Source organism: Dromaius novaehollandiae, chromosome 16, assembly GCF_036370855.1.
Source record: "Dromaius novaehollandiae isolate bDroNov1 chromosome 16, bDroNov1.hap1, whole genome shotgun sequence".
Lineage (NCBI taxonomy): Eukaryota > Metazoa > Chordata > Aves > Casuariiformes > Dromaiidae > Dromaius > Dromaius novaehollandiae.
In genome coordinates, this window is record NC_088113.1 from 15,963,012 (window position 1) to 15,989,662 (window position 26,651).

A 26,651-nucleotide genomic window follows, 5' to 3' on the forward strand; every position below is an offset into this window, starting at 1 on the left:
GCTCGGCAGCCGCAAATCCAGGCACCTGCCGTGTCATACTCACTGCCCATGCCCTGAGCAACGCTCCACGCTCCTGTCGGGGACTAGCTGGCAGGAAACAGAGCAACGTTATTCAGGTCCCCTTCGAGCGTCCTGGACAGCAGGGCACCTTTGGTTGGGTACGACAACGTCCTCTGCGTCGCAGCCCTGCCGATGGCACCGGCTCTGTGCAACTTGCCTGCGCTGAGCCAGTGCGCACAGGGCAAAGCTGCGAGCAGAGCGCTCGAGTCAGGTCTCGGCCCACACCATCAGCCACAAGCCCTCCCTTTGGGGACATCAGCTAAAGACACCCGAGCTCCTGCCTGCATCTCTCTGATGCTCCTTTCACCTCTTTCTGAGAGCCATCAGCACACGACAGGCCATTGGTTTTGATCGCACTCTGGATACGGCTGCTTCCATGCGCTCATCTGGAACACAGACCTGAGTAGTGAGGCCAAACTCACTATGTACCTGAATGTTTACATAGCAATCCTGGTACCAGCTAAAGAAAACGCTCCGACACAAGCAACCAAGAACAACTCATGTTGGTCAGTTGTAGTCTCCTGGCTACACATGCTTCGCAGGCAAAAACGCAGTGGGCCAAGCTTTCCTAAGTGCTCAGTTCCCCCTGAGAACCACCTCTTCTGCAGTTAACTGGAAGTTCAGTACGGAGCTCCTTGGAAAAAACATCTCTTCAAGCAAGACGATGGAAACTGCTAGAGACTGAGCATTTCGAGTCCCCATTAGGCCCCTAGGAAACAGACCAGAAGCTCAGCTTCCTCCTGCTGACCATAGAAGCATAAAGAGACCACAAATAGTATTTTTATTTCTAAAGCATCTAAAGAAGCTGGGACACCAACAAAGCCTGAAAGCAGATGAGCAGTGGGTCCTTTCACCCTGCCGCTGACTCCATGAACCCCACCAAAGCTTGGAGGCCTAAAAATTTGGAGACAGTAAGAAAGCACTGATTTTGACTTTAGGCAATCATTTAGCCACTTACAGGCACATAAGCTTTGCTTGCACCCTCCCATGGCAGACAGACTCCCCTACTTATAAAATAGGCCTTAACTGATCGGCCAGAGGCAATAAAGCCAGTCAGGGGCAGAACTGGATTAAAGATCTGGAGATTTCCAGTCCCCTGAAACACCCATTAAACTACACTGCCTTGGTCTACTGCCAACTATGAGGAAATTACCCCAGCAAGGAGCATTCCAGAGGACTGGCAGACAGGCTCGCGCTCCCGCTACAAACTGTATTAACTAAATGGCCAATCTGGCTATGGAACGATTTTACAAATACTTAAGCTACAAATTAAGAGCACGTTTGAGAGCTGTGCTGCCAAGCTAGCCATCATCTTTGCTGCAGCATCACCAGTATATGAATTTATTTCATAACTGAACCCTACAAATCTCATCCAGTGACCTATATTTGAAGACGCGGTCTCTAGGAAAATTACTGACTGTCCACTGAAACTTGCCAGAACCAAGTTAGCCCATATGTATTTTAGGACATGGGATCAGATGTCTTCCGCAAGGCTTGATTCAGAGATGATGGATGGCACAGCACCAGCTACTTTTTTCTTCCACTCGAAGCGGAACATGGTGTGTTCACTCTGCTTCTGGCCCCACAAGCGGGCAAGGCTCACTGCAGTTTGTCCCTCGCGATCTGGGTCAAAAGCTTGCGCCCCGTAGCTAAGCAGCAGTTCAATGCAGGCACACCGGCCCGCGACAGCAGCAACGTGAAGAGCAGTCCTTCCCAGCGGGGTTTTCGAATGCAAATCCGCACCTGCAAAAAGCACATGGAGTCCGAGTTTGACAAGGCACACGACAGGGAAAAAATGCCACCTGTGGGCCAGAATTTACCTCACTTTTTTTCTGAAGGCAGTTTGCCTTTTTCACAATCTAATCACCGGAATTAACAAATCTATCTACTGAACAAATACTCCTGCCTTCAGGCAAATACGGCTAACATACAACAATTTGATATTCTTTGTTCTGTTCAGGGGACCACTGACTGCTTCGCCCTGGCTGGGCGTCACCGCTGCTTCTGCACTGAGACCTGTCACTTACGGAGAGACAACTATGCCATCTTTTAAACAAGGAGACTCTTTAACACAGACAGGTTCAAGAACCTGGATTGAAGGGAACATTTGGACAAGGTTTTTTTTCCTCAGCAATCACTTTTTAATCATTGAAAATGAGAACAAATACCTGCCCTTTCATTCAGGACATTCAGGTGACCTGAACTGACCCAAAGGACTGTCCACTGTGCAAATGCAGATGGCTGGGGAAACAAGGTTTATTTAGTCGCAAAGCAACTGAAAACCCGAAGGCCAGAGCCCTGAAACTAATGCTGGCAGCTCTTATTGCATCTCAGTGACAGATCAAGCATTGCACGGGACTGATGAAAAATTAAGCTTTTCTAGGTCCTAAGAAAACAGCAATAAATGAGATTCAAAGAATGGAAGTCAGAATCAGAAATCCTGTTTCCACTATGAGTTTCCTACTTTAACGTTGAAAGTCATTCCACTTAGCAAGGGCAGCAGTTTTTATTGTTTTCAAGTCTACATCAGGACTGATGGGCTGACTGCATTCTCCACCTCAAATACAAAATATGCAAAATAATTTGGGTAAAATTCTATGATCTTGGTAAGCAGCAAGGTGGTCTGGTGTTTGGCACAGTTCTTTTTTGGCTGTAACTATGTAAGAATATTACCATGTCTCAGAAGAAACTCAGCAGTTCTGACACAGCCCCTATGGCTGGCAACAAACAGTGCCACAGAAGCTCGGTGCGCTACCCACTCCTTCCTCCGCTCCGGCCCCAGGAACTCTGCGTATGGAGTGGAGCCTGCAAAGTCCTCCGTAACTCCCAGACGGGCTAGCTGCAAAATAAATGGAAACCTTTTTATCTGTTTCTAAAGGATAGTTGGATTTCTTCTAGATAACAACAAAGACTTGTACCTGTACTTAGGGGATGCTTGTACACTTCATAAATCACTCCAAGACCAGCCAAATAATATCTGCTTGTTTCCTATTCTTCTGTCCCATCTGGATTCTCTACTGTCTAATGATATTTACTTACAGACATCCCTTGGGAGGGAACATTAATATGGGTTTTCCTTTTGTATATAGTTATTAAGCTCTACAAACTCCTACAGAAATTTCATCTCTTTGTAATCCCTATCCTTCTCTTAAATCAGCTGGAAACAACCTGATTACAAGTTTTTGGTAAAAGGACCAAGACAAACAGCGTGACCATGTAAGCCCAGTTTCCTTATGAGCTAGCATATTCAGGTGAGACTTTGAGATTTAATTCCAGCCAGTATACAACTCATAAGCATTATCTGCCTCGGGAGACATACTCTTATATTACTTTCAAGCCCAAAAGGAGCTTCCTTGGTTTAAAAAAAACAAAACAAAACAAAAAGCACCCACCCACAACCCACATATCAGTCCTAAAGTGCTGCCGAGAGGCCTCCTGGGAACAATTTTCAGGTGCCTCACGGTCCTGTTCTTCACAAGAAATCAGTTCCAGATTGGAATACACCTTCCACAATGCACCACAATTTCCACTTTTCTCATCTAGTAAGTGGAAACCCATTATTAGAGCAGCTGCAGAATTATTTCTTCAAAAAATCAGTTTTCAGTTGAAAATCAACAGTGTCACAAGTTTTTTGTGGAGTTCTTATGGCACTGCATCTTCCATTTCAAACAACACTGTTGTCTTTGTGGCACATCCGTTTCCTGCTCAACACAGAGTAGGAAGATTTTTTAATACATAGGGAAATCAAACCATGGGGGCGAGGGGGGGGAACCACACACACACACTTTGCCCAATAGCAAAATGCAAGCCATTTGTGGCACGAAGTAGAACAGCTGCTTACCAATGAACCGCAACACTACACAACAGTTAACGATAGGAAGCGAAGAACCCTGCGGTATCCATTTGCAATGGTTGGGGAAACGCGGAAGAACAGAATGTAATTAGCCAAGTTGGAACTTGGCCAGGGCAACAGAGATAATGGTTCTTTCTTTATAAAAGGTGCCAAAATATATTTCATGACCACATCTGTTCAGGCCTGAAGGTTTGCAGTACAAATCAGTTACACAGAATACCCTGTCTTTCTGCTGAGACAACATTTCAGTCCTAAATCAAGAAAGCAGCATGCCCTCTGTCAAAGCACCAGAAACTATCTGTTCCACAAAAATCAAAGCTTTCTCACTAATCAAACTTGACAGGATCACAAACTCAGGATGGTCTGTCAACCAGCACCAGGTAAAGTGGAGAAGACGGGGAACATCTCCTGCTCGTTGATTCTGACATTGTCATGTGTTTTGAAGGAGTACAGACTCCCGTTCTTACTTCGGAGTCAGTATGGCAAGTGGAGGATAGACCAAGAAACAGAATTTCTACCTCCGATTCACACAGTATCAGCCAAGTCTCTTAGCCTTGCTGTGACACCTGAGAAGAAAAAAAAAAAAAAGAAATCTCGTCTTCTAACTAAGGGACTAAATATCTTTTGTTCAGAAAGCATCTTGGGAAAGCAAAATGGCAGTCAACTGGAATAAGAAAATCCAAACTTTTTTCATAAACTAGGATAAGCAGGGACAAGAAAAGCAATCTGGAAATACACTAATAGCAGTGCTAGAAAAAGTTACACAACAGAGAAAAGAAAAAACTTGCACTCCAACTGTATGTGCCATTTGCCAACAGCAACAAAAAAGTCTTCCTTTTAAACCAAACTGCATTAAGGATTGACTCCTCCTTCTTTAGTCTTACCCCAACTCCCATCTTCAGATTACCAGTCCCCTTCGAGTTTCAATTTTCAGGATTAAACTGTTGCAAGGAATACAACCTACATAATTTTTACAGTAAAACCTCCCCATTAAAGACTTCTCCACTACTTGCTCTATGAATACTTGTTTTATAAAAGCCCTTGGACCTTCAACAATACACTTTTAGCATTTCCACACATAGTACCCTCCTGTTCACAGAAGTAACAGAATCAACCTTCCCGGTTTCTCCTTTTGCAGCAGCTGCCACAAGACGCCCCCAGCCATCTTGTCGCCAGACGCGCATCGTAATTGTTCCACCAGGGACGATCTCATTGTCCTTAAATGTAGAATCATCTGGCAGATCTACTGTAGGGAGTTATAAAGTAAAAGAAAAGGAAGTCAACATACTCTCAGAGAAGATGACCAGCTAAAAAAGAAAAGGGGGGGGGGGGGTGGAAAAGGCAGTGGCTGAATTCTTTTAGACATGTCATTGTCCTCCAATTTTGCTATCTAATGCCCCAAGGAGGCTTTGGTCCAAGAGTGCTAAAGCTATGAAAACACAGACATACTCCTAGCTTGGAAAAGGCTACAGTATAGTCCTAATAGGATAATATGGTTGAAGCCCACAGAAAGCTACAGGCAGCACGTTAAGCACCAAGACTGCAGGAGAACATATGCAAGTGTATCCACACACACAGTGTCTTTATTTTAAAAATAAACCACCAATTCTGTTTTGTTTTGGAGACATGGAGATAGCAAATAGCAGGAAGAGGTTGCTTGGTTTTAAGTAGCAGACTGAAACAAGTTTAAAGGAAGGACTTTTCTTAGAATCTCTGCTTGCTACCTGCAAAACTAAGTACTCCAACACACACTCAGCTGATCTAATTGGAAAAACATTACTCCACACAGTTCCAACTGCAAAGAAACGGACCAGAACCTTGCTAAAGCTATGTGAGGTTGGGGTGAATCAACCAGGTATTAACACTGGCTGTTGACAAACCAGGCAGGAATTCAGAGGTCAGCACTTGCAATTTCCTAAGAAGGTCCTGGTAAGTAGATTTTACCTTTAAGCAGCAGGAAGCAAAGTTAACTGTTAGGAGATGAATTCCAGGTACAGTATGGTAAAAAGAGGAAAGCAGAACTTTGATCGTCATCCAGGTAAGCACCATGCTAGTCACCACTAGCAGGTACAGGGATACTGAGAATAATTGCCAAGGATCCCACAGAGGTTACAGGTTCCTACCTTCATCCAGGTACTGAAGCCGCTGGAAATTAAGGGGTATCCCAGTCAGTAATTCCAAATGGGGCTTAAGCTTCTTCAAAGTCAAGTCATTTTGGCATTGAGGCAGTGAAAAGATCTCATTAGTTTCAGCTAGATGGAGCTGGACACTGAAAATCCGTGGGGGCAAAAAAGACATAATTATGAATCCAGTCCCGAGTAGAAGTCTGTGAGCCTTTCCTCTCTTAGGACTGGAGTCTAGATCCGGTAGTAATTCCTCCCTCCCCTGGAAATTCCTCTAATCAAAATTCCCTACATCATTAAGGATAGATTTCCTTGTTTATCATACCAGCACATTATGATATCCAGGCAGCATAAACTGACATCACAGTTTGGTGTGCGCAGGTGACATAATAGCCTATATGAACTTATCAGAGAGCATCCATGCATACAGAAGGGCGATTACAGGAAGGTTTTTTTGTTTTGTTTTGTTCTTGCCCATCTTTTGATTTTCATTAGCATGACAAAAGCTTGCTTGGAAGACAGGCAGCAGAGAAACAGAGAAGTAATTCAGGTAAAAACCTTCCTTTGACATTAGCCATCATGCTGTCCATATTTTACATACCTGTTTTCTTTGTTCAAATTTAGATCTCAATCTACATGTTTAGTTTCAAGTGAAGGCAAAGAACATGTGGCTGTTTTATTTGCTTCCACTTTATTGCACTAGGGTCTTATGTCCTACTCAAAATCTGTGGGTAGGCTAACAGGAGGGAAAAGAAAACAAAAGACCACTTGCTGTCCTCACTTTCGCATCAGCTAAAATCCTGCAGAGAAAAGGAAGGGAGGTTATATATCCCTTAGCAGCAGTTGGGAGAAGTTCTAGAGTACAGGATGGAGCTGCCAGTGAGCATATGAAACACAACCAAGAGGGTGACTGCAGCAGCAGAATATACAGGAAGGCTCCTGAGAAGGGCAGCAAAACCAACCCACGAGGCATCATTGATTGTTCTTTTTTCCTAAGGACCCAGCAACTATGTAGAGTTCATTAACACAAGAAGCCTGAAAGCAACACTGAAGTGAAAGACCAGCCCAGAACATCCTTTCAGGGTGACATTTGAAGAGAGAAGGTTTTAAGTTAAGGATATGAAAGCCAGTCTAACCCAGCACATGACTTCTCTCTATTTAAAATGCACTTCGCTAGAGTTTCGGTTCCAACAGAACAATTTTAGTTTCAAAGCCCTTTTGGCATGCTCACTTCAAGGAAAAAGCGCAGAGAGATCCGCGTCAAATCTCTGGCCACCTATGGGTTTTTTATTATACAGTATGATGAATTCCACACTCAATCCTGGTTTAAGAGATGACAAAGCATTTATGCTTGGGAGACATTTCCTTAACCAAAAAATACATTCATATCCTGTTTACGACAAAAGTCAGTTACAAGTTAATTTCATAAAACAGTCACAGGATTTATTGAGATAAATACAAATAAAAAGTTACATAGATTCTCTATTCTGACAAATGAGTGGCACTTCCAGAGTGTCCCCGCTTATTTGGGCTCTAAACAACACTGTGTACAGACACAACTGCCACTAGGGCAGCATCCTGTTAGATGCCAAGTGTATATCACACATAACATACCAGTGAGTTTGAATTCTAAGCAACATGACTAACATGCTTTGGATTACAAGTGCCTGATAATTACCTACAGCATCCAAGCAATATTGCACCACTAACATTATTTTCATGTTCCTTAGTCAGAAACGTTTTAAAGTGGTATTCTTTCTGCTTTTGTGACAGTGGATCAACTACCTAGCTTTGCTCCATCTGGCTTTTTAAAATATATATTTTTGCATAATTTAAACAACCCAGAGAATTGTATGTGAACACATAGCTTTACTCTTCATTGCATACATTTGTCTAGTACAAGATGTAAAGTGCAGTCTTTAGTCATGCTGAAATCATATTTCTAGTATAAAATTAAAAAAAGAGGCAAACCTTGCAAAGGTTAAGCCTGTTTTAGACCTGCACATTGCCTACAAATAAAAGAACTATGTTGTAATCTCCTATTAGTGCATGCAACTACAGTTTTAACAACTGTTTTAAAAGCTCTGCTGAAATCATACCACTTAAAATAGATATGAATTTCTGGAGCTAGAGAGGTACCAAAATATCTTAAAAAACAAGAACTTTGTTTAGCCTTTTAGTTAAATTTTATAGCTAGTGGCTTACTGTTTACACATGTTCTAATTAAAAATTTTAATGAAAACTACCCAAACATTCTAAAACATATGGAAGCTTATGTTTTTTCAGTGGATTGTGGCAAGAAAAGGTAATTATTTAAGATTACTTGACAAACAGAAACTAGGTTGGGTTAATGCTCAAAGTATCTAATTTATATACAGTATGTTTAAAACATACTTATTTATATATACACACACTTAAAAAAAATTTGATCAATACTGAGAAATGTAATGAGCTGTTAATAAAAAAACAAAAGTAAACCCTTGTCAGAAGTCTTAGAAAACTTGAACTGTTAGAAAATACCAATAACGCCAGCATTAGAAAAAGATATTAGAACTAGAAAAAATTAATTTTTTTGCTAAGAAATTGCAATCATAAAAAGACTGTATTGAAGAGGCATTTGTTTTAAATTATAAAAAAAATAAAAAGTTAAATGTAGAATGTTGCAGAATTTACAGAGTTTATACTGTTTACTGTAATAGCAGTGATAGCAATGGTATATTTGACTAACTTCTGAAAGCATTTTATGATCTTGCAAGAAAACAATTTATTACAAATACTGTACATTATAATACAAAATTATAGTTAGACAGACTTGTACAAAACTGAACCCTCCAAAAAAATACAGAGCCCAGCTGAGGAACTTACTTGCTGTATTGCAGACAATCCAGATAAAAAAAAAAAAAAAAAGTAATAGTTTCTAGTTTCTGTAAAAAACTTTCACGCAGTTGAACTACTTAATTAGTATAGTAATGACATAAGGGGAAAGAAATATTCCCACTGGTCTACTTATGATACTTTCTTTGTGTGGACACAATAATTACTAAAGAATGGTCTCATGTAGTAATAGATAAATTAAGCATTCATTTTTGGACAGGTCCTACATTAACTGCAGATCTGGGACATGAGAGAGGACAGGATCCACCAAAAAGTATCAGCTTGATAGTTTTGAAAAATGGTTAAAAGCTAGCAGATTTTATTACGAGAATTTTGTTAATATAACAAATGGCAAATACTCATGTGTATGTATAAAATATACACATATATATTTATATGTATGTATATACACATACACACACGAGTGAACATTTGCCATTTGAAACATTCCAGAAATTAGAAATCCCAAATAAAATCCCCTTACCTCTTACTTAGGCATGAAATAGCAGGTTCTCAGGGATTCGAATGCTGGACCAGTTAAAAGGTGTTTTTTTCCAAATCAGGTTTGCATGAAAGACATGTACAAAACTTAAGCACTCTGTAAAATTCTGTAATATTCCTCTGAAGATATATCATGTATTCCAGGAACTCTGAATCCCTTAACTGAAGTGAACTTTACTAGGGTAGAAAGAGTAATTTTCAGTTGGGGAAATCAACAGTCTACATACAACTATAAGCTCTTGCAGTAATTAAAACAGTGTTAACACCTGTAAGACTATAGTTTAGAAATAACAAAGTAATAGAAAAGTCACAATATACAAAGAATGTTGAGCTCTCTGTGCTTTAAAAAATATCACATTAAGTAAAAATGAACCATGGCTTAATTTCAACAAATTAACCACTGTATAAAATGAAATGATTTTTGAGCTTTTTCATTGATACGGGATTAAATTCTTCATCATTTTTTGTTAAGATTTAAGAGCTATTCACATATATACACTTTTTTCAGTTAAAATAAAATGCAATACTTTAAACAATACAAAAGCTACAATAAAAATGAGGAAGGAATATCCTTACTTAAATCTGCTATCAAGGTTTTAAAAGTAAGAAACCATTTCAAGCTTATAGCAGACTGCTCTACTACTGAAATTGTTCGTCTTTTTTTAATTACGGAATATGAACTCTGATTACATTGAAACACTGAATACGTATAAGAATTTATATACAATGCAGAACTGTGGGCTGACATCAGAGTTATCACCCACATTTACAAGGACAAAAAAAACCTGCTAATGCATATCATGCACAGCTGTAGATGTAAACTGGTCATTAAATGAAGATCACTGCATTTTTGAACAGGCTGTTTCCAGCTCAAGTAGATGACAAAAGGTTCTTTTCTTATTTGTCCATGTTATTCATACTAAGTGTGAACATGAGGCAAATAACCATTTTGCTGTTCATGGTTTATAGGACACATTAGTTTTGCTTTTCAATCGAAGTATTGTCCATGTTTTTCTGCTTTAGTTTTATGGTGGCAAAAAAAGACACATCTTGGTCTCTGTCAGATTGCAAAGCTAGAACCGTCTCTTCTGCAGCTTCTAGATGAGGATTGCCAACACTTTTAAAATAAGCTAGAATAAAGGGAGAAAAGACAATTTCAATCAAAACCAAAAGAACCAGTGAAACTTTTTCTTAAACTACAGGACATATACAGTGCTAGAATATAGAAGCTGCCAAAATCATCTAGGGTAGCACATCCAAATCAGAGACTCCTTAGAGAAACTACAGCAAGCTAGGGAAGCTGACAGAAAGAAAGAGAAACATGCTTCTCACTCAATAATGTCTTACTGGGGAAGTACTTAGGTATTTCTAAAAGAGATTCTTTTTGCTGAGCCCTATATGAAAACATGCTAGTAAGATCAAGCAAGCTCAGGAAGCTGCTATTGTACAATGTTTTTACAGAACACTCTGCATACTTTATTCTGAAAACGGATAGGAGAAGAAATTCTTGTGCATCTCCCTTTGTAAAAGAAATCATCACCTGGGTTTTATTTTTTGATTTTTTTTAAGGAGCCATAATACAGTAAGTTGTGGCAGCATGCAAAATTACATTCTTTACTAGTAGAGCTGTTAGCTTAAGACTAAGACAACAATGTAAAACACTTCAGAAAAGGGGACAACACTTTGTTTGAATGACCACACAGAAAACTACTATATTAGCATAAAGGTTCAGAATATATCAAAAGAATCTTAACACAATGTTTAAAATTTATTAAGAAATGTATGTGCTATAGACACCATAGAGACTAAAAAAACCCATAAGCAGCAACATTTATTACTTCCCATTATAAACAAGTATGAAACTGCCCTCTAGTGGATAAAATATTACATTTGACAAATTTTTGCTAATGTCAGTTTCAGGTCCTTTAGTGATAAGATGAACAGTTATTCTAAGAAAGAAAAGTCACTGCAGGTTTCGTAATTAAAGAAATATTCCGTTTTATACATTCCTAAATCTGAATTTAAATGCAGTATCCCAGATTATAGGGTATAATTTGTTTTCAATATAAATAAAGCCAAAAATCCTTTTACCGGTTGAGTGAGCCAATTTGTAAAGAACTGCACTGGCAGAGGAAGGACAGAATTCATGAGACATTAATTCTTTCAAAGGAAATTAATAACCACACCTTTCTCCAATAACGTCTGCCTTAGAGCCTTGGCGAGCAGAACCCTTACATTTGGCACAGGATCTGAAGCAAGACTTAAAAGACTGGGGAGTAAATGTTCAACAAATTGGTCGACAGGCATACATTCTTCTTCTACTACTGCCTACAGGATAAATGGAGAACATGAGAAAGCAAGATTTATCTTACAAATACACTATTTGCCAGTCTTTTCTTGGCCTTAACTTTGCCTATCGGTAAAAAAGTCAATGTTTAATTATGAAAAAATATACTCCACATTGGTGAAATAAGTATAGCCTTTATGAAATTGAAATACTGTTATGAGTATGTCTTACCATTCCAAAATTCATCTGAAGATGACCCAGCAAGGACAGACAACTATCTTTAAACTATATTCTAGGAAACACTGCTCTCTTTTCTGTCACCATCCCTCTGCCTTCCAACATTCAATCCCTTCCCCCCCCCCAACTTGCTCTCCATCTTTACTGGAGCAAGCCTTTTGGTTTTTTGCATGTGGAAATAAAGAGGTAAACAGTTCTCAGCGTCCGACAATCATGGGTAGTTCAAAGAGATCTTGCAAACCCTTATCCTATCACGTCAAAGTAGGTGTTAGAAAATGCACCTCAGCTTAGGACTCATCAGTTCTTGACTTTGCTGCTAGGATGCCAGAAAGGACAAGAATCAGCTGTTCCTGCAGAAGGCATAGTCCAAAACAGGAACCACAGTGTCAAAACTGGATAGCCATAAACTACTGCTGAGACCGGAGCAATTCTGCTACTGCCTTTTATCAACCCAAGAACAGCGACAAAAATCTTTGGGGTACAAATTTCAGTTTTGCCTACATTACTGACAAGCTGCATACTGGCTCCAAAACAACCATACACAGAAGCATAGAAGAGAGCATTCCAACCTGACAAATGAAGGCAAAAGCTTGTCTTCCAACCCACTTGGAACAGTGACGGAACCGCACTACAAGTTCATTAATGAAATTTAATCCCAGTGCATTTGCATTGTTTGCATAGAACTTCTGCAGTATTGCAACAACCTGTGGGGCAAAGTAAGGGGGGGGGGGAAGGAAATCAGAGGCGAGATTTAAACTGTCACACCAGCAGTCAGAAAGACCTAATTTTATTTGACTCTTACAGAGGAACATTAAAGAGAGTATATTAAATATAACCAGCTGTACTTGCAGACTTTAATAATTTTAAATGTATATATTAATTTATATTATATATTTTTAAAATAATTTTAATAAATTACAGAAAGCTGTAGAAAAGCTTTCTGCAGAGAAAGCATGAGTTGGGATAGGAAGAAACTGTCTTTAAAACTCTGTTTGTGCAAATGGATCAAAAAAATCACTAAAAGAAATTAAAATAACCATTAAAGTAATGGGTTTTTCTGTGTTGCTTAAAATAAAAGATCAAGAAAAAAAGAGGAGGAAAAAAAGGAACTCAACTTGCCGCTCATTCAGAGCATCTATGGGAGATGGTGTTATCATCAAGTTCATAACAAATCAAACCAACTCCAAGGAAAGACTAGTGTTTTTTTTGTTTTGTTTTTCTTTTTTTAGAGCTAGAGGAAGTTCTCCTAAATCATCCATTTTCTCATTTCCACCCAGTTAAAAATAAACTTGTCATTCAGGTACAACCAGGAGAGAAAGACTTTAAAAAAATATTTTGAGTTGGCTGGCTTTCACAGAATTTAAAGTTTTTGTTTCACTTTTTTCCCCATTTTTTACCACATTTATCAAAACACATCCACCTTCACAATACTTGTCTGAAAGAGCAGAGAGAGTTCACAAAGGCTAGTAACTTCTGACTAGAGACAGACACTAGCTTCTTCGGCTACACGGACAGATTCCTCACAAGAATCATTTTCCTCAGCTTCCGCCAGAAACCAAACCAGATTCCCTACCAGTCTGAAGGAGATCCACCGAACTTCCGACACTTTATCAGAGCAGAGAGTTAGTGCAATGTGTCTTAAGTAGTCATATACATCATTGGGATTGTAGAGTTCTAATATCAGGATCAGCTGCCTGAAACGAAGAAAGGGATTAGCTCTGGGAAGTGCAGCACTAACCAGCTCTGCTTATACCATCCTGCAAGATGCAGGGAAGGCTTATTTGGAGTTTTGAAGACTAGCATGGTTATTACACAGCAGTTGAATAGCTTGTTCTATTTACTTTCAAAGGGGTGCACGTGTAAAGAGGCACATATTTTAATCTATCCAGTAGTGTAAGGTATAAACCTTCACTCAAACTGTAGACGTACAAAGGCATCAAAATTACCCCAAATAATCACAAAAACTGCAAGCCAAACTACAATGAGAAGTTTCTTCACAGTTTCAGGCCAAAACTCTGAACATTCTTGTAAAGTAAAAATAGAAAAAAAATTACTTCAATGTAGAGACCTATGTTTCAGAAAATGATTTAATCATGGGAAACTGCACAGAACTCATTCTAGCCATACCAACGCTGGCGGGTTGCTGGCAGTCACACACAAACCAACCCTACGAAGTTATACCCAGCTCTCCACTAGATGTCAGGAAACTTCTACACAACATTGCTGCCCCTCAGCTACATTTAGTCTGTTACACCAAGTAACAAAGGAGAGTAAATCTTCAATAGTCCAAACAAGGAACTGAGATAACCATGAAAGTCAGATTTTAGCTGCAGGCTAAATCAAAGGAAAAAAAACACACACACACACACACACACACACACACACACACACAAAATGGCTTTTATATTATGCACTTATTAGATAAGTGACTTCATGCACGCATTTTACTGATTTCATAGATGGCCAGAACTATTCAGTTCTGAATCTAAAGTATCGTCTCAGTATCTATCAGATAATAGCTATCAGATTTCTGTATTTTATAAGCTACAGGCAAGCCAGCAAATCTTCCCTTTGACATATCATAAACATTCACTTTCAGTCATGGTTGATTAAAACACAACTTGCAAAAAAAAAAAAAACCCAAAAAAAACCCAAAAAAACCCACAACAACCAGCCAGCTGGCCTTTAGGTTCAGTTCCTAAACAAAGAATGGCTGTCATCTTTTAACTCAAAGTTATGGTGTGCTAAATTCTGGGCACAATTAGCTATCTCCAAGTTAGTAACATGGATCAAAATCAAAAATTCACAAGCTCACTTACTCTGCCAGCTCATAACGAAACCGCCAGTTCCTGCTGTTATCGGTCACCACAAATTCTTGAAGTTGGTAAAGATACTCTCGCCTTTTGTCTGCATGAAGTAGCTGAAGGAAAAACGATTACTAGCATAAAGCTGATAAAATTCAAAACTCAGTTCTCTACAGTATTCCTCTATTCACACCAATTTGCATTTTCCTACCTGAAGGCAAGTGATCATCTACAAGATACTAAAGATTGCGCACACCAGCAGAGTACCTGCACACAGAAGACTGACATCTAGACAAGTACATATGTGATCACTTCTGCAAGGATATTTGTCAAAGCCCCATCTTTGAGCATAAGACTGAGCAATGAAAAATTAAAGATTTACACTCATTATGCAGCAGTTCAAAGATGTGTTCTCTCTTCTCCTACCCCAAACATAAATTGCTCATGGCCAACTTGCTAGCTTGACTGCACAAAATACTAATTCTTCCAAAACACTTAGGAGCATTTACAAAGGGTTTTTAGTTTAGATATTTTCATGGGATATGAGACAGCAGAGAAGTGAAGGACCTTAGAAAGGGAATACACATATACACAGAGTGGCAGTACTTCACAAAACTAAGCATTTGTAATTGGATATTGATACCTGCACACATTTCATTAATTTTTCAAGATTATATAATAAAGTCAGGAGAAAAAATGCCAAGAGAAGTTTTTTTAAATTACATTTTCCTACCTTTAGAAAGTCATAGAGATGTTTAAGGACACCAATGCGCACTTCATCCAGATCTTTCAAGAATCCATTGAAAATTGGCACCAGGTCAGCAGCTGTTAACTGATCACCCAGAATAACAGCTAGTTCATGTATGGAGAAAGCCAGTGTCCGACGAACCTTCCACTGCAAACAGTTTAAGAGGGAAACTAGATTAGGTATCATAATTAAAATAAAGCAGCTACGGAACTACACTTATGTGAAGGATTGAGAAAGCAGATGAAACAGAGCTAATTACACAGCAGTAGAAAACATAAATCAAAATTTGCAAATATGATAGAAGTCTTGAATTTTATATTTTAATTGTACATTTTATCCCTTTTTACTAACTAGCAAATGCTTGCTATTACTTATCATTTCAGTGCAGCAAACCGAACAAAAGCTATTCAAATTTGTGATTTATAAGTCGAGAAAAAAAGTTGTTTTACCTGTACATCTGAGGCCAAAGTCTCATACGTATCTTTCAGACAGTGCCAGTTCTGCCTGCCCAGTGTTAAGGCCACCCCAGGAAGACTATATGCACAGTGTTTGGCTATTTCAGTATCAACAGTCTGGGCTCGAGCAGGGTCAGTCATTGACAAGTACTGGTCTAATAAAGGTTGAGGTATAATATCCTGTAGATAGAGACAGTAGATCAACAGTGTATTTCTTCCTTTGGGTTATTTAGGATCAGAAAGGAAAAACATCTGTTGTGCTACGGTAATCTCTTGCTGCCAACCAGCAGGCAGCAAAATAGAAAACAGTAGTCAAACACCATGTTTTATGGGCTAGCTTTACAAACTACTGTACACAACTCTTTTAGTTATTCGTCCTCCCATTAGGATAGAGCAGTCAACAAGCAGTAAGTATTACTTTATCAACACATTGCATCAAATCAAAATTTCATGTTCCTTGAAGATGAACAACATATCCAGTAACAAAACAGCACAGTTAGCTCCTACCTCTGTTGCACAGATTGCCTGTGCTTCGGTGCCTAGAGCACCAAAGGCAGCAGGTAGGCTCACTTACTAAAAACAGAAATCTCCCTAGCTTTTCCAGTTAAAAACAGTTCTCTTCACTGAGAGCATTGCTTCACACTCTGCAACTGATCAGTTGCAGAAGCTATCACCATACTAAACATAAGAGGAATTGTACCTGGTACCCCACTAAAGCGGTTATATGCTGCTTTAATCACCTGTAATTTTGACTTGTCATCTTCAAATGGTGGATTATTTTCTTGCTCTTTCTTTAAAAACACACTGGTTCCTCTGTGTTGTTCCTCCGAGTCCTGTAAAAGGATGTATTAGCTAATGAAATGAATTAGACTTACCACTGTTCAGGATATTTCAAAGCATCATACTACAAAACAATGCAATTCAGATACAGAATGGCCCTTTACAGGCAAAGCCTTGTTCAATGTCCTTACGCAAGTATGAAAAGACAAAACAGCTTCACACTGAGACAAACAATATGACCATACTGGCAAAAAGGCTAAAAAAGCTTTTTATTTTAAAAAGCAATCTAATTTAACGCAGTAAACCCAACATCCATACAGATTTTGGATAGCTACTTTTATTACACTCAAAGACTTTTTATTCTTAGCATAAATTTAAATAATTAATATTAAACAAGGCAGCTGAGCACTTGCTCCAAAGAAGTCAATACCATGACAGAAGCTTTACTTATTTTGGAACATACTGCTGTAAACTCCAAGACTATCAAATTACAAAGACTATCAAATTATTCATATCTGAGTAGTAACAAAAAAGCTTAGAGAAAAGTAAGAGATTTTAAAGACCAAAACCATATGTGGTTCAAAGACCACTCAGCGTTATACATTTTTGCTTATACAGGTTTTAATTTACATATGGCTCTCTTGTTTGTAGACAAGGAGGAGTTTTCTTTATGATTCCCTATTAGCTCCAGCAGCATTAAATACTGTGCAAACATTTCTCTTAACTTCTATCTGTACTTCATAATCACAAAATAGTAACAAGGAAGAGTGTAGGTGTCACCATCTGATTCACCCTTTTATCTGGAGATAAAAGACCAATTTTAGATTTGTTACAGGAAGAGGTGAGACTGTACTTGATTTATTTCATCTGAAAATCCTACAAGGCTATTACAAAACTCTTTAAAAAAAAATCAAAGCTATTGAGGGCTATTATTTCTGTTTGCACACAGATAATATAAGAATTAAACCAGTAGCATATGATAGTTATGACATAGCAATGTTCAAAGGCTTTAGAGCAGAAGTGGGTCAGTTACATCAGGGACTACATGAACATATACACTACTTCAGTTGGTAAGAATTCCTTTCAGTCGTGGAGCACAATGCATACTTACTGTGCTTTTCAGTATACTGGTGGTAGACTGCTCACCGATGTCATCCTGGGATGTACGGGACAAAAGAGTGTCATCTTCTACCTGGCTGCAGGTCGCATCTGAAACAGCTGCTTCATCCAAAATAGCTGTTTCATTCTGAGGCTTGCCCCTGCTCTCTATTTTTTTGGTCTCATAGTCACTGATGGAATCAAACTGAGCAGCTCTGAGAGCAGCAGACAACACTTGGACCTGAGCTGTATAAAACAAAAGGAGACTATTTTAGTTTCCTTCCTGCACTTAAAAGCATTAAGCTTGCAATTACTTAAGGTGAAAGGATAAAAAGAAGCCCAATCTAAGCTGCACAGAAACAGTAAATTAGGAAGCATTTGCTGTTAGAAAGGAAAGCACTAGTACTCTTCCATAAAACTTTCACATAAATTAGGAGCAATGATCTGCATGTATTAACATTTTCAACAAAACATATTAACAATTTCCACCACTGACAGCTATTTCCGACAATCCCCTACAATGAAATATCACAGGACACTGGCTCACATCCCATTCTTGACACTTATCATTTTAATACAAACTCATTTTGTGATATTCTTCAGTTGGTTCAGCTGCCTGGAAAGGCCCTCAATGGGTATTTAAAACAGTTCTGAAAAAAATCTACCCTGAGGAGGGAATTAGTCAAACCTCCTCCAGACTGTTTTGCCAAAGTAGATTAAAAAAAAGCAAAGGTCAGGTTTACCACTGTCACCAATAAAGTCAGGACAAACTGTATTTGTATGCTATGCAACATTCTGATGGACTGCTAGGAACAAAAAGTCACTAAGAGTTTGTAATGCTTGTGCACCTGCCTACAGCAACTACGGTCTCGAGGGGAAATACCAGAGCATACTTTAAAGGTGAAAAATACTACAATCGATTGGAAATTTCTAACTGTATAGCTGTCAAGTTAACAACTCCGTTTGCCTCAGTTCCACTTAATGTTATTGTGCTTCTTCCTCAGCACTTGCCTTTACTATCTCCCTTTTCTTTCTGCAACTCAGTTACACTACTTTTTTCCTTTACTCACTTCAGTTTTTGCTTATTGTTTCACTCCTTTTTTAAAATTTAAGTTTTTACCTCTTCCATCATTTAAATCTCTGCCCTTCATTCTGATCCTTTGTCTTTTGCACTCGAAGAAATTTTTTTTTCTGGTACCTTACCAAAACGGTGATGGGTAGCCAAGTACATATGCCACACTGCCAGTAAGCTTACTGCTCACAGCACTGCAAGGAGTCCAAAGGAGACTCCAGTTCCCACAGATACAACTCGGCATGCAGAGAAGGGATGAACGAACATGAAAACTGTTTGCTCACTAGGAGAACTCAAGGGATTTAGTGGAATAAGAAATCAAGTTGACTATAGATGACAAACCTGTCAGGAGGGATTTGGCCCAGGAAACATGCAATCCACTATCAGACTATCGTCACTTCAATGGATTCATCAACAGGCTTGTAAGGGAGGATAAAGAAAGGTGACTTGGAATTATGGCTATTCTCACTCAACCAAATATTAGATCTGTTTGGCTAATTAACAGCTAATTCTGTCCCTCAAACCCACAGTATTTAAAGTTACCATACTCAAAATCAAAGCTGCTTTCAGCAATTTCCAGAAAGTTGCCAAACAATTGATTTCGCTTTTGTAGTTGGGTCCAACCCTGTTTCTTATGCCAGCAGAAGCTAGAAATACTTCTCCACCTGTTCTAGAGATAGTTCAGGTCTTGGGAAGAAGGCATAACTTTCTATAGCTGAGCCTGAAGCAAAATAATTTATTACCCAAGGAGGTCTCATCACCTTATGAATACCAGGACAATTAAAACAGTCAAGGGTTTTGTAAAGGTTGTGAGAAAACCTGCTTGGAAGAAACATCATTTTACTGTTACAGAATCTCACCTTGAACATCTGGATCATCTATGTGCTCCTGTAAGCTTTCTAGGACTTTTTTTATTTCACTACTGGCAACACAGTTATTACACTGCAGAGAGCAGCTGTCTTTGTGCTTCTCAGACTTGAACTGAAGCAACTCCAGATCCTGGCTTATATCAGGCAGAGGAGGGCGCCAGTACAAGAAAGTATTAAATACATCCTCAGCAGACTGTAGCCTCGAGTTCATTCCTGGAAAATTGCTGTCCTTAATGACCTCTATGACACCAGCAGCAACATTGTCGCCCTGAGACAAGCTAGTCAGGTCTTCTCCAGGATTGGTACAACAATCTGAACTTCCTTCCCATGTGTCTTTATTAAGATGGTTAACTGAGAGCACTGTATTAACTTCAGCTGAAGTCTCCTCAGTCGACGACTCTGGTTTGACTTCCATTGGTTGTTCTGAACTGATAACAAACGCACACAGTTATCCAAATAAAATTTAAAGCAACTTAGATCAGTACTTTTCAGTGAAATGCTTTACAAGACAGCAACAACTACAGAAGCTTATTCGCTCTGCAGAAAGACAGATGCTGCGTTAGCACTACATTTTACTTCACCACTTTTCCCTTTGCCCTCCTGTGAGGGCATCAAAAAATTAAATTTTAATAATGTGGCTACACTCAAGCAGACACATGTGCAACCTCACTCTTTATACCTTTCCTGGATCCATATTTTTAAGGTTTTTAGTCCTGAACAGCAATTAAAATAATTATCCTCTTTCTTTTCCCTTCCCCTACTTCCTATTTTTCCTATGATTTACCTGGAAGACACAACATTTGTACTGGAGGACATAAAATTTATGTTGTTGTTTGCTTGGTAGGAACTGGAAGTCACATCTTGAGGCGATGGTCGGATACTCAGTGTACCATCTTCTCGAATGTAAAGACCAGCACTTGAAGGGTTTGCAAAGGTAGAAATGAATGGGCCAAGGGACTGAAAAGCAGCCTGACGAACCTGAAAAAGTATAAAGACATAACATTCAGGGTTCATGCAACTACCATAGAGTTAAAACTGAAAAATAAAATTTGGTTCAAAATTATTTCTAACTGGAACAGCTTCATTTAATACCAAATAGATGACACGTAAGCAAGGATGTCAGGCTATTACGTGTATATCTACAAACACAGTAAAGAAATTTAAAGAAGTTAAAAGATTTGAAAGACATCACTTTGTACTTCAAACAGTATCTTTAACGCATGCAACTTGCTGTCAGAGGAGTTTTCAGATGTTAAATTCCTATCTGAGCAGGACGTTTCTAAAATTTTACAACTAACAACAAAATTTTACATTTAAGTAACAAAAGGGGGGGGGGGGAGAATAAGATAATTGATCTTATTTGAGTCTCGTCCAAGCAAACTCAGCTTAGAGAACATTTACAGCGCACTTTTGACTTGCTCGTTACTTGTACATGACTTGTCTGGGAAGATGCATCAGTTATGGAGCGAGTTACTTACCCATCTGCAAGTGTCACTAATAAGACTGATAAAGAGGGGGGACAGTTTGCTCCTGCGAACTTCTGGGGATGTGGTGTAAGACACTGCCATAAAGCATTCAGCACAAGCTTTTCTCATTCCCCAAACGCTATCCGAACAAAGTTCAAAGAACTTTGGAATCTGCCAACAACAAGCAAAACCAAGACTAATTAAAGAGATACTGCAGCAACATTATATCGAGGTATTTGTTTGGAAACTGGAGGCAATGAGAGCTCAAGACAAAAAAAATGGGTGAAGAATGAGATAAACAGGGACAGATAAATATATATTAACTGAAGAAATCTGAAGAAAAGAAATTTCTGTCTCCCACTCATTTCATTAGGATTTTATGTATGCTTATACATACTTGGAAAGAATAGGAAGAATTATTAATGGCCTATTTTTCTGAGATTCTAAATTGACCAACCATCTAGTTGAGAGAAAGGAAGAGAGTCGGTAATTTTAAAATTTACATATGGGTTGTCAGCTACACTGGCAGGGGAGATGGTGGGAAGCATTTTGCAGAAAAAAACCATCTATTTCTGTTCAATCACAGTCTCGTCGTATATTTGCAACCAAAGACTTCGCCAAATCCATGGGGGGAAAAAAAAAACCACACACATATGCACACTGATGAATTTCCAAAGACGACAATAGCAGAACCCTCATAATTAAACCTTTTGAGCTGACAAATACAACTCTCACAAGTGGGTTTTGATTTTTACATACCAAAAGTCTCTCTGTGGCTTCTTGTCCAACTGCATTACAAATGTCACCAAAATTAGCTGCACAAATCTAACAAAAAGGAAAAAACAAAAAGAAAAGTCATGAATAAGATCCTAGTCCTTTCAAGTGAGTTAGTGGGGTTTTGCTGTTGTTTTTAAACCAACTTTGCCATTCATTATTTATCCCATGTAACATTGCACATGTTTGACTATTCAAATTTCACTTGTGTAACTATATCCTGTAACATTAACTCCTCATCCTGAACAAAGATCCATTAGAGCAGGCTTCCATAAGCCACATGCCTTTGAAATCAATAGTAGGATAGGCTTCTGCATTGCGAAGTCTCATCTACTTCAGTAAACATTAAAGGGAATAATAAGCCCACTTGAATGTTTAAATGATTTTGAGCAGCAGCTGTCAAAAATGAAGCAGAATAAAACATGATATGAGGGTCAGGACTTAGGTGTACTGACAGAACTATCTTTGCTATGGCTGAGGCTGGCTTAAGCACTTTGCTGAGGCAAAGCTTAATCAAGGTTTCAAGTTAGTGCCATTTACAGTATATTACAAACGCTATAATCAAGGCAGAAGGGACATTCCTTCATATCAGAAAGAGATACCGCTAAAATCTGAAAACAATTCAGCTAGGACTGTGTTTATATATGATTTAGCTAATACCTATTAATTCTATATGCTTATTTTAAGAAGGGTATGATGTAGATCAAATTCCAATAACCATGCCTTACATTAAGGACCAAGCTGAAGCTCTGCATGACCCTTCAGTCTACTGAACTATTCCAAGACTTCTTGTCCTAGCAATTTCATTCTCAATCACAATTTGAAGTACATCTCATACTTCTGAGATTTCTCCTTTCAGTAATGCAAGGCTTAAAATAAAAATTAATAATAATAATAATAATAATAATAATAAGAGAATCTCTGAAATATCTAGTATTTTTGAATTTCTGGTTTTGAAACAAGAAGGTGAAGAATTGGTAATTGTTTAATTACAGGATGTAAACAAATGTGGCTTAAAGAAAGTTATGCAAAACCATTCAATGGTGCAAGATCAAGTTAACTACTACAATGCCATTCACCAGGGACTACTATTTATTTCTTTACTGAACTAAAGAAACTATAACCATGCCAATGAATTAAATAAGATGACTGAATTATTCAGGTAAACATTTGAACAGCAACATACAAATTCATTTTTAACTATTTCAAGGTTCAAAACACCATGCCAACCTTTCGGACTTGAAATAGTTTCCCGTCGCTGCACAGTTCACAGAAACGAGGAAGCAGCATGTGCTCAACAGTGGTTCTGCTCAGCATAGAAGCCATTTTACAGATTATCTGAAATCAGGAAGGGGATGTGTGAAAGAAAAAAAAAAAAAAACCTGCAGTAAACAGCTTATAAGCATGGCCTGATACTCCTCCTAAATATTACTTCAGAGAGCAAGAAAGCATCTATCATTACTCAAAAATACATAAGTGCTTTTACATTATTCATAATTTCATACACTTATTTATGTGAAGCAGAACTGTAGTTTTTGTTTGATCACATTTTATTTATCGTTCTATGCCACTGTATCTGAACATAACATTTCTGCATATTATTTAACTGGATAAACAAGACAATAAATCCACTTTTATTAATAAATGCATTTTCAAGTTGTTTTGCAGTGAGGCAAGTGAAAGCAAGACAAACGAGTTAACATATTAGCTAATGCACAGTTTAGAGGCTTCGTACTTAGAAGTTTTAAGAACTAACATCTTGATGTAATAGGAAAGTCAGTAACACACATTAATTTAGCTCCTTATTTTGAGAAGCTGTCAACTTCAACTACCACCACAAACCATGTTTCTGTTGTGAAAAATCAGTATATGTTTCCTTTCAGCTCCCACTTTATGGAATAAGTCACTGTAATCCTACATTCGCAACTCTAAAGAGGATGGAGCTCCCCTGCACCTTTTTGTTCAGCTGTTCTGGCTGCAGCACCAGGAGTTACATGCTTACACAAGTGTTGTCAAATTAAAAGTACTCATCTTTCTATTTTTATTTTTCCAAAATAAATAATTGAAACTTTCTACCTCCATAAAAATGAGCTGTGTTTCTAGAACTATTTGCCTTCATAATAGAATATTAAGTAAGAACTAAGAAAGATACTGTTCAATCACTTTCTGCAAATTGTCAAACTTCTAAGAGACATCTGGTGCTCAGATGTCACCCTGGAGAACCGCCTAAGCAATACTCAACTCCCAAACATGGAAAAGGAAAATCGAGCCGGTAAAACTGTTTTACAGGTCAAGTGTCAGATATCTGTGCTGAAATGTAGTTACACACCAGCACTTTTTGTGGGGTCAACTGACTTCTTGAAAGTAAACAGGGAGATTTTTTTCAAAGACACTTTGGAATTATGATTGTGGTCATCATTCATACATTTCTGCAACATTAATGTGAAACCTGCAGGAACAAATGTGAAGAAATTACTGGGGAATGTAATCTTAAACAAGAATTAAAACAAGGCTGCCAACAAATAACTGCATGTTAAAATTATTTCATCACTGATTTTGACAATCATCTAGCATCTTGAAATATAGTCTCTTTAAACCTCATATTTTTAAAAATACAGAATAAAAAAAATCAAAAATTTGTGTTAACCTAAAAATTCAAATATATTATTCAAAATGAGTAAACATAACAATAAGCAATAAAAGCTTTTATTTAATGTCAACACTATTCTTGGACCTCATCTTAATTACCTGTAAATCAAAAGCAACCGTAGTTCTCAATAATACTCATTGCAAGTACTCAATACATCATCAGCTATAGAAAAAAGTCTCTCATAAAACCTTATAGTTTTAAGCAGACAGTAACATTTTTGTTCCCAATTACCGTACATAATTCAAGAAGCACAAAAGATTCATGAGGCACTTCACTGATGCAGAACCCAGCGTTCTCCACTGCACAACAGGTATAGTAGCTAAAAAAACTTTTCCTGAAGTACCTCCACATTTGGTCAAAAGTCATTAACACCACAGTAGTCAGGACAATCTTTCTTTCTTCTTGAATTCAATTAAGATACAAATTCTAGTCTTATTTGTAAATTCTCAATGTTATGTTCCAAGTCCTGACCAAGTTCATTGAAAAAAAATCACATTGATTCAATGGTTCTTATGATTACAAATTATTAAGAATCTTACAGATGCAAGACTTAACAGCTTAAGACATCTAAGCTGTGGTTCCAAGCTTCAGCTGTATCACACTAGTTTCTGAATTCTCAACAGAGAAACTAATAAATAGAGAAGGAATACAACAACAGAGACAGCAATGGTATACAAAGTTCTAAGTTCAATGACAAATGTAAAACTCTCAGGACTAAGAAGGCAAGTAAGATTTTTATTTTCCATCTCTTATATTTACAATGACTTTGCCTGATAGTTTACTAAATATACTCTAAAGGACCTTAATTAATAGCATTAATGGAGACACTGAATAAGTCAAAGAATGACATTCATAACTAGTGATATGACAGACCAAGTGATGACACAAGAATTAAAAGTCTGACAGAAAATTCAATTTTTCAGACTCTTGCACTGAGCAATTTATAAACAAGGTAAAAACATTTCCTAAAAAGCAACAAAATTTGAAGATATAAGCTTTCTTCCAGCTTCACTTACATTCACAGCTTCCACCTTGTACTCATCATCACTGTCAGGAGCAGAAAGGTCCAACAGAATCGGACACACCTTATTTTCAATGTCACTCTGAGCAACAAGATCTTGTTCTAGCAGTATGAGCAGCGCTTCTTGACCTGCTTTTCTAACCTATCAGTTTCAATGAAAAAGAAAAAAAAAGTCCATCACTAAAAACAAAATGAACTGATAATGTGAGAACCACAAAAGACATGTTTTCATCAAACACACAGCTATGAGTTCAAAAAAATAAAAAGTAGAAAAATTCAATATAAGCTATTACTAATAAAGGCAATGATATGAAAATGTGGTTAGATGCCCTTTAACCAAATTCTAAGAAGCAGCCAGAAGCTGAAGTATAGGACAGGACTTGAGGCATAGTTCCTATCTTCTGAGTTTCCTATTCTCTCCAAGGAAAACGAGGAAAAAAAATTGTTCAGACCTCCCTAGCAAAGCATGCTGAAATCAGCAAACACAAAGCACTATAGAAGAGACAGGTATCAATTAACAGGGAATTTCCTATTATTTCTTCCTCATGCCTCAAGTTCATTGAGACACAGTGAATTTTCCAAATATTCAACCCATGTAGTCTGGTGTTTCCTACCTGATTATTAACATCTGTGAGGTATCTCACTACTATGGGCATAAGATATTCAAAAAATGCTGTTGGGAATTTTGGTCGACTTTCTTGCAGAAAAATGGCAATGGGAGGTATTTGTTCCATCAGCTCTGTACGTACAGTCGGTTCTAATAATAAAAAGAAAGTCAGAACTGCATCAGTAAATTCAAAGTTACAATCATGTGCTCTTTAACAAAAAAACCCAGCATTTTCTTTCACTTAAATCCTTTCACAACAGTGAAACGTGAAAACATTCAAAATGTAAGGAAATATCACCACTGAGATTGCTTATTCTTAAAAGAAAGCTGAATAAAATAGAATAACCTCATATACAACATCACAGTCCAGAG

At 38.0% G+C, this 26,651-nt stretch overlaps 2 protein-coding genes across 7 annotated transcripts in view; both read right to left on the reverse strand.

Annotated features, from left to right (window-relative positions):
- Positions 1–822: 822 nt before the first annotated feature.
- Positions 823–7,311, reverse strand: ANKRD60 (ankyrin repeat domain 60). The gene is made up of 4 exons (XM_064521571.1): positions 6,037–7,311; positions 5,029–5,159; positions 2,734–2,899; positions 823–1,803 (listed from the first exon to the last, which is right to left on the reverse strand). Exons 1-4 carry the CDS (start codon positions 6,209–6,211, stop codon positions 1,535–1,537), a joined length of 741 nt encoding a protein of 246 aa, XP_064377641.1. The 5' UTR covers positions 6,212–7,311; the 3' UTR covers positions 823–1,534.
- A 146-nt stretch (positions 7,312–7,457) lies between these two features.
- The window catches only part of LOC112993231 (serine/threonine-protein phosphatase 4 regulatory subunit 1-like), a 28,712-nt gene continuing 9,518 nt past the window's right edge, over positions 7,458–26,651 (reverse strand). For all 6 annotated transcript variants that reach the window (XM_064521568.1, XM_026116646.2, XM_026116645.2 and 3 more), the window contains 16 exons: positions 26,287–26,429; positions 25,668–25,814; positions 23,232–23,339; positions 21,987–22,052; positions 21,240–21,398; positions 20,546–20,739; positions 19,753–20,189; positions 17,834–18,066; positions 16,683–16,775; positions 15,937–16,122; positions 15,473–15,634; positions 14,755–14,855; positions 13,509–13,629; positions 12,505–12,639; positions 11,598–11,739; positions 7,458–10,541 (listed from right to left, as the gene is read on the reverse strand). In XM_064521568.1, the coding sequence (XP_064377638.1) occupies positions 10,387–10,541; positions 11,598–11,739; positions 12,505–12,639; positions 13,509–13,629; positions 14,755–14,855; positions 15,473–15,634; positions 15,937–16,122; positions 16,683–16,775; positions 17,834–18,066; positions 19,753–20,189; positions 20,546–20,739; positions 21,240–21,398; positions 21,987–22,052; positions 23,232–23,339; positions 25,668–25,814; positions 26,287–26,429 (2,582 nt within the window). In that variant the 3' untranslated portion in view covers positions 7,458–10,386. The remainder of the gene's footprint in view (positions 10,542–11,597; positions 11,740–12,504; positions 12,640–13,508; positions 13,630–14,754; positions 14,856–15,472; positions 15,635–15,936; positions 16,123–16,682; positions 16,776–17,833; positions 18,067–19,752; positions 20,190–20,545; positions 20,740–21,239; positions 21,399–21,986; positions 22,053–23,231; positions 23,340–25,667; positions 25,815–26,286; positions 26,430–26,651) is intronic.

What these genes read in the sequence shown, in the direction of transcription:
- ANKRD60 (XM_064521571.1), bottom strand. Translation starts at nt 6,211, where the DNA reads ATGTCTTTTTTGCCCCCACGGATTTTCAGTGTCCAGCTCCATCTAGCT. An exon ending in GCTTCAGTACCTGGATGAAG is followed by an intron (nt 5,160 to 6,036) that starts GTAGGAACCTGT and finishes AACTCCCTACAG; the next exon opens with TAGATCTGCCAGATGATTCT. An exon ending in CAAAAGGAGAAACCGGGAAG is followed by an intron (nt 2,900 to 5,028) that starts GTTGATTCTGTT and finishes TTTATTTTGCAG; the next exon opens with CTAGCCCGTCTGGGAGTTAC.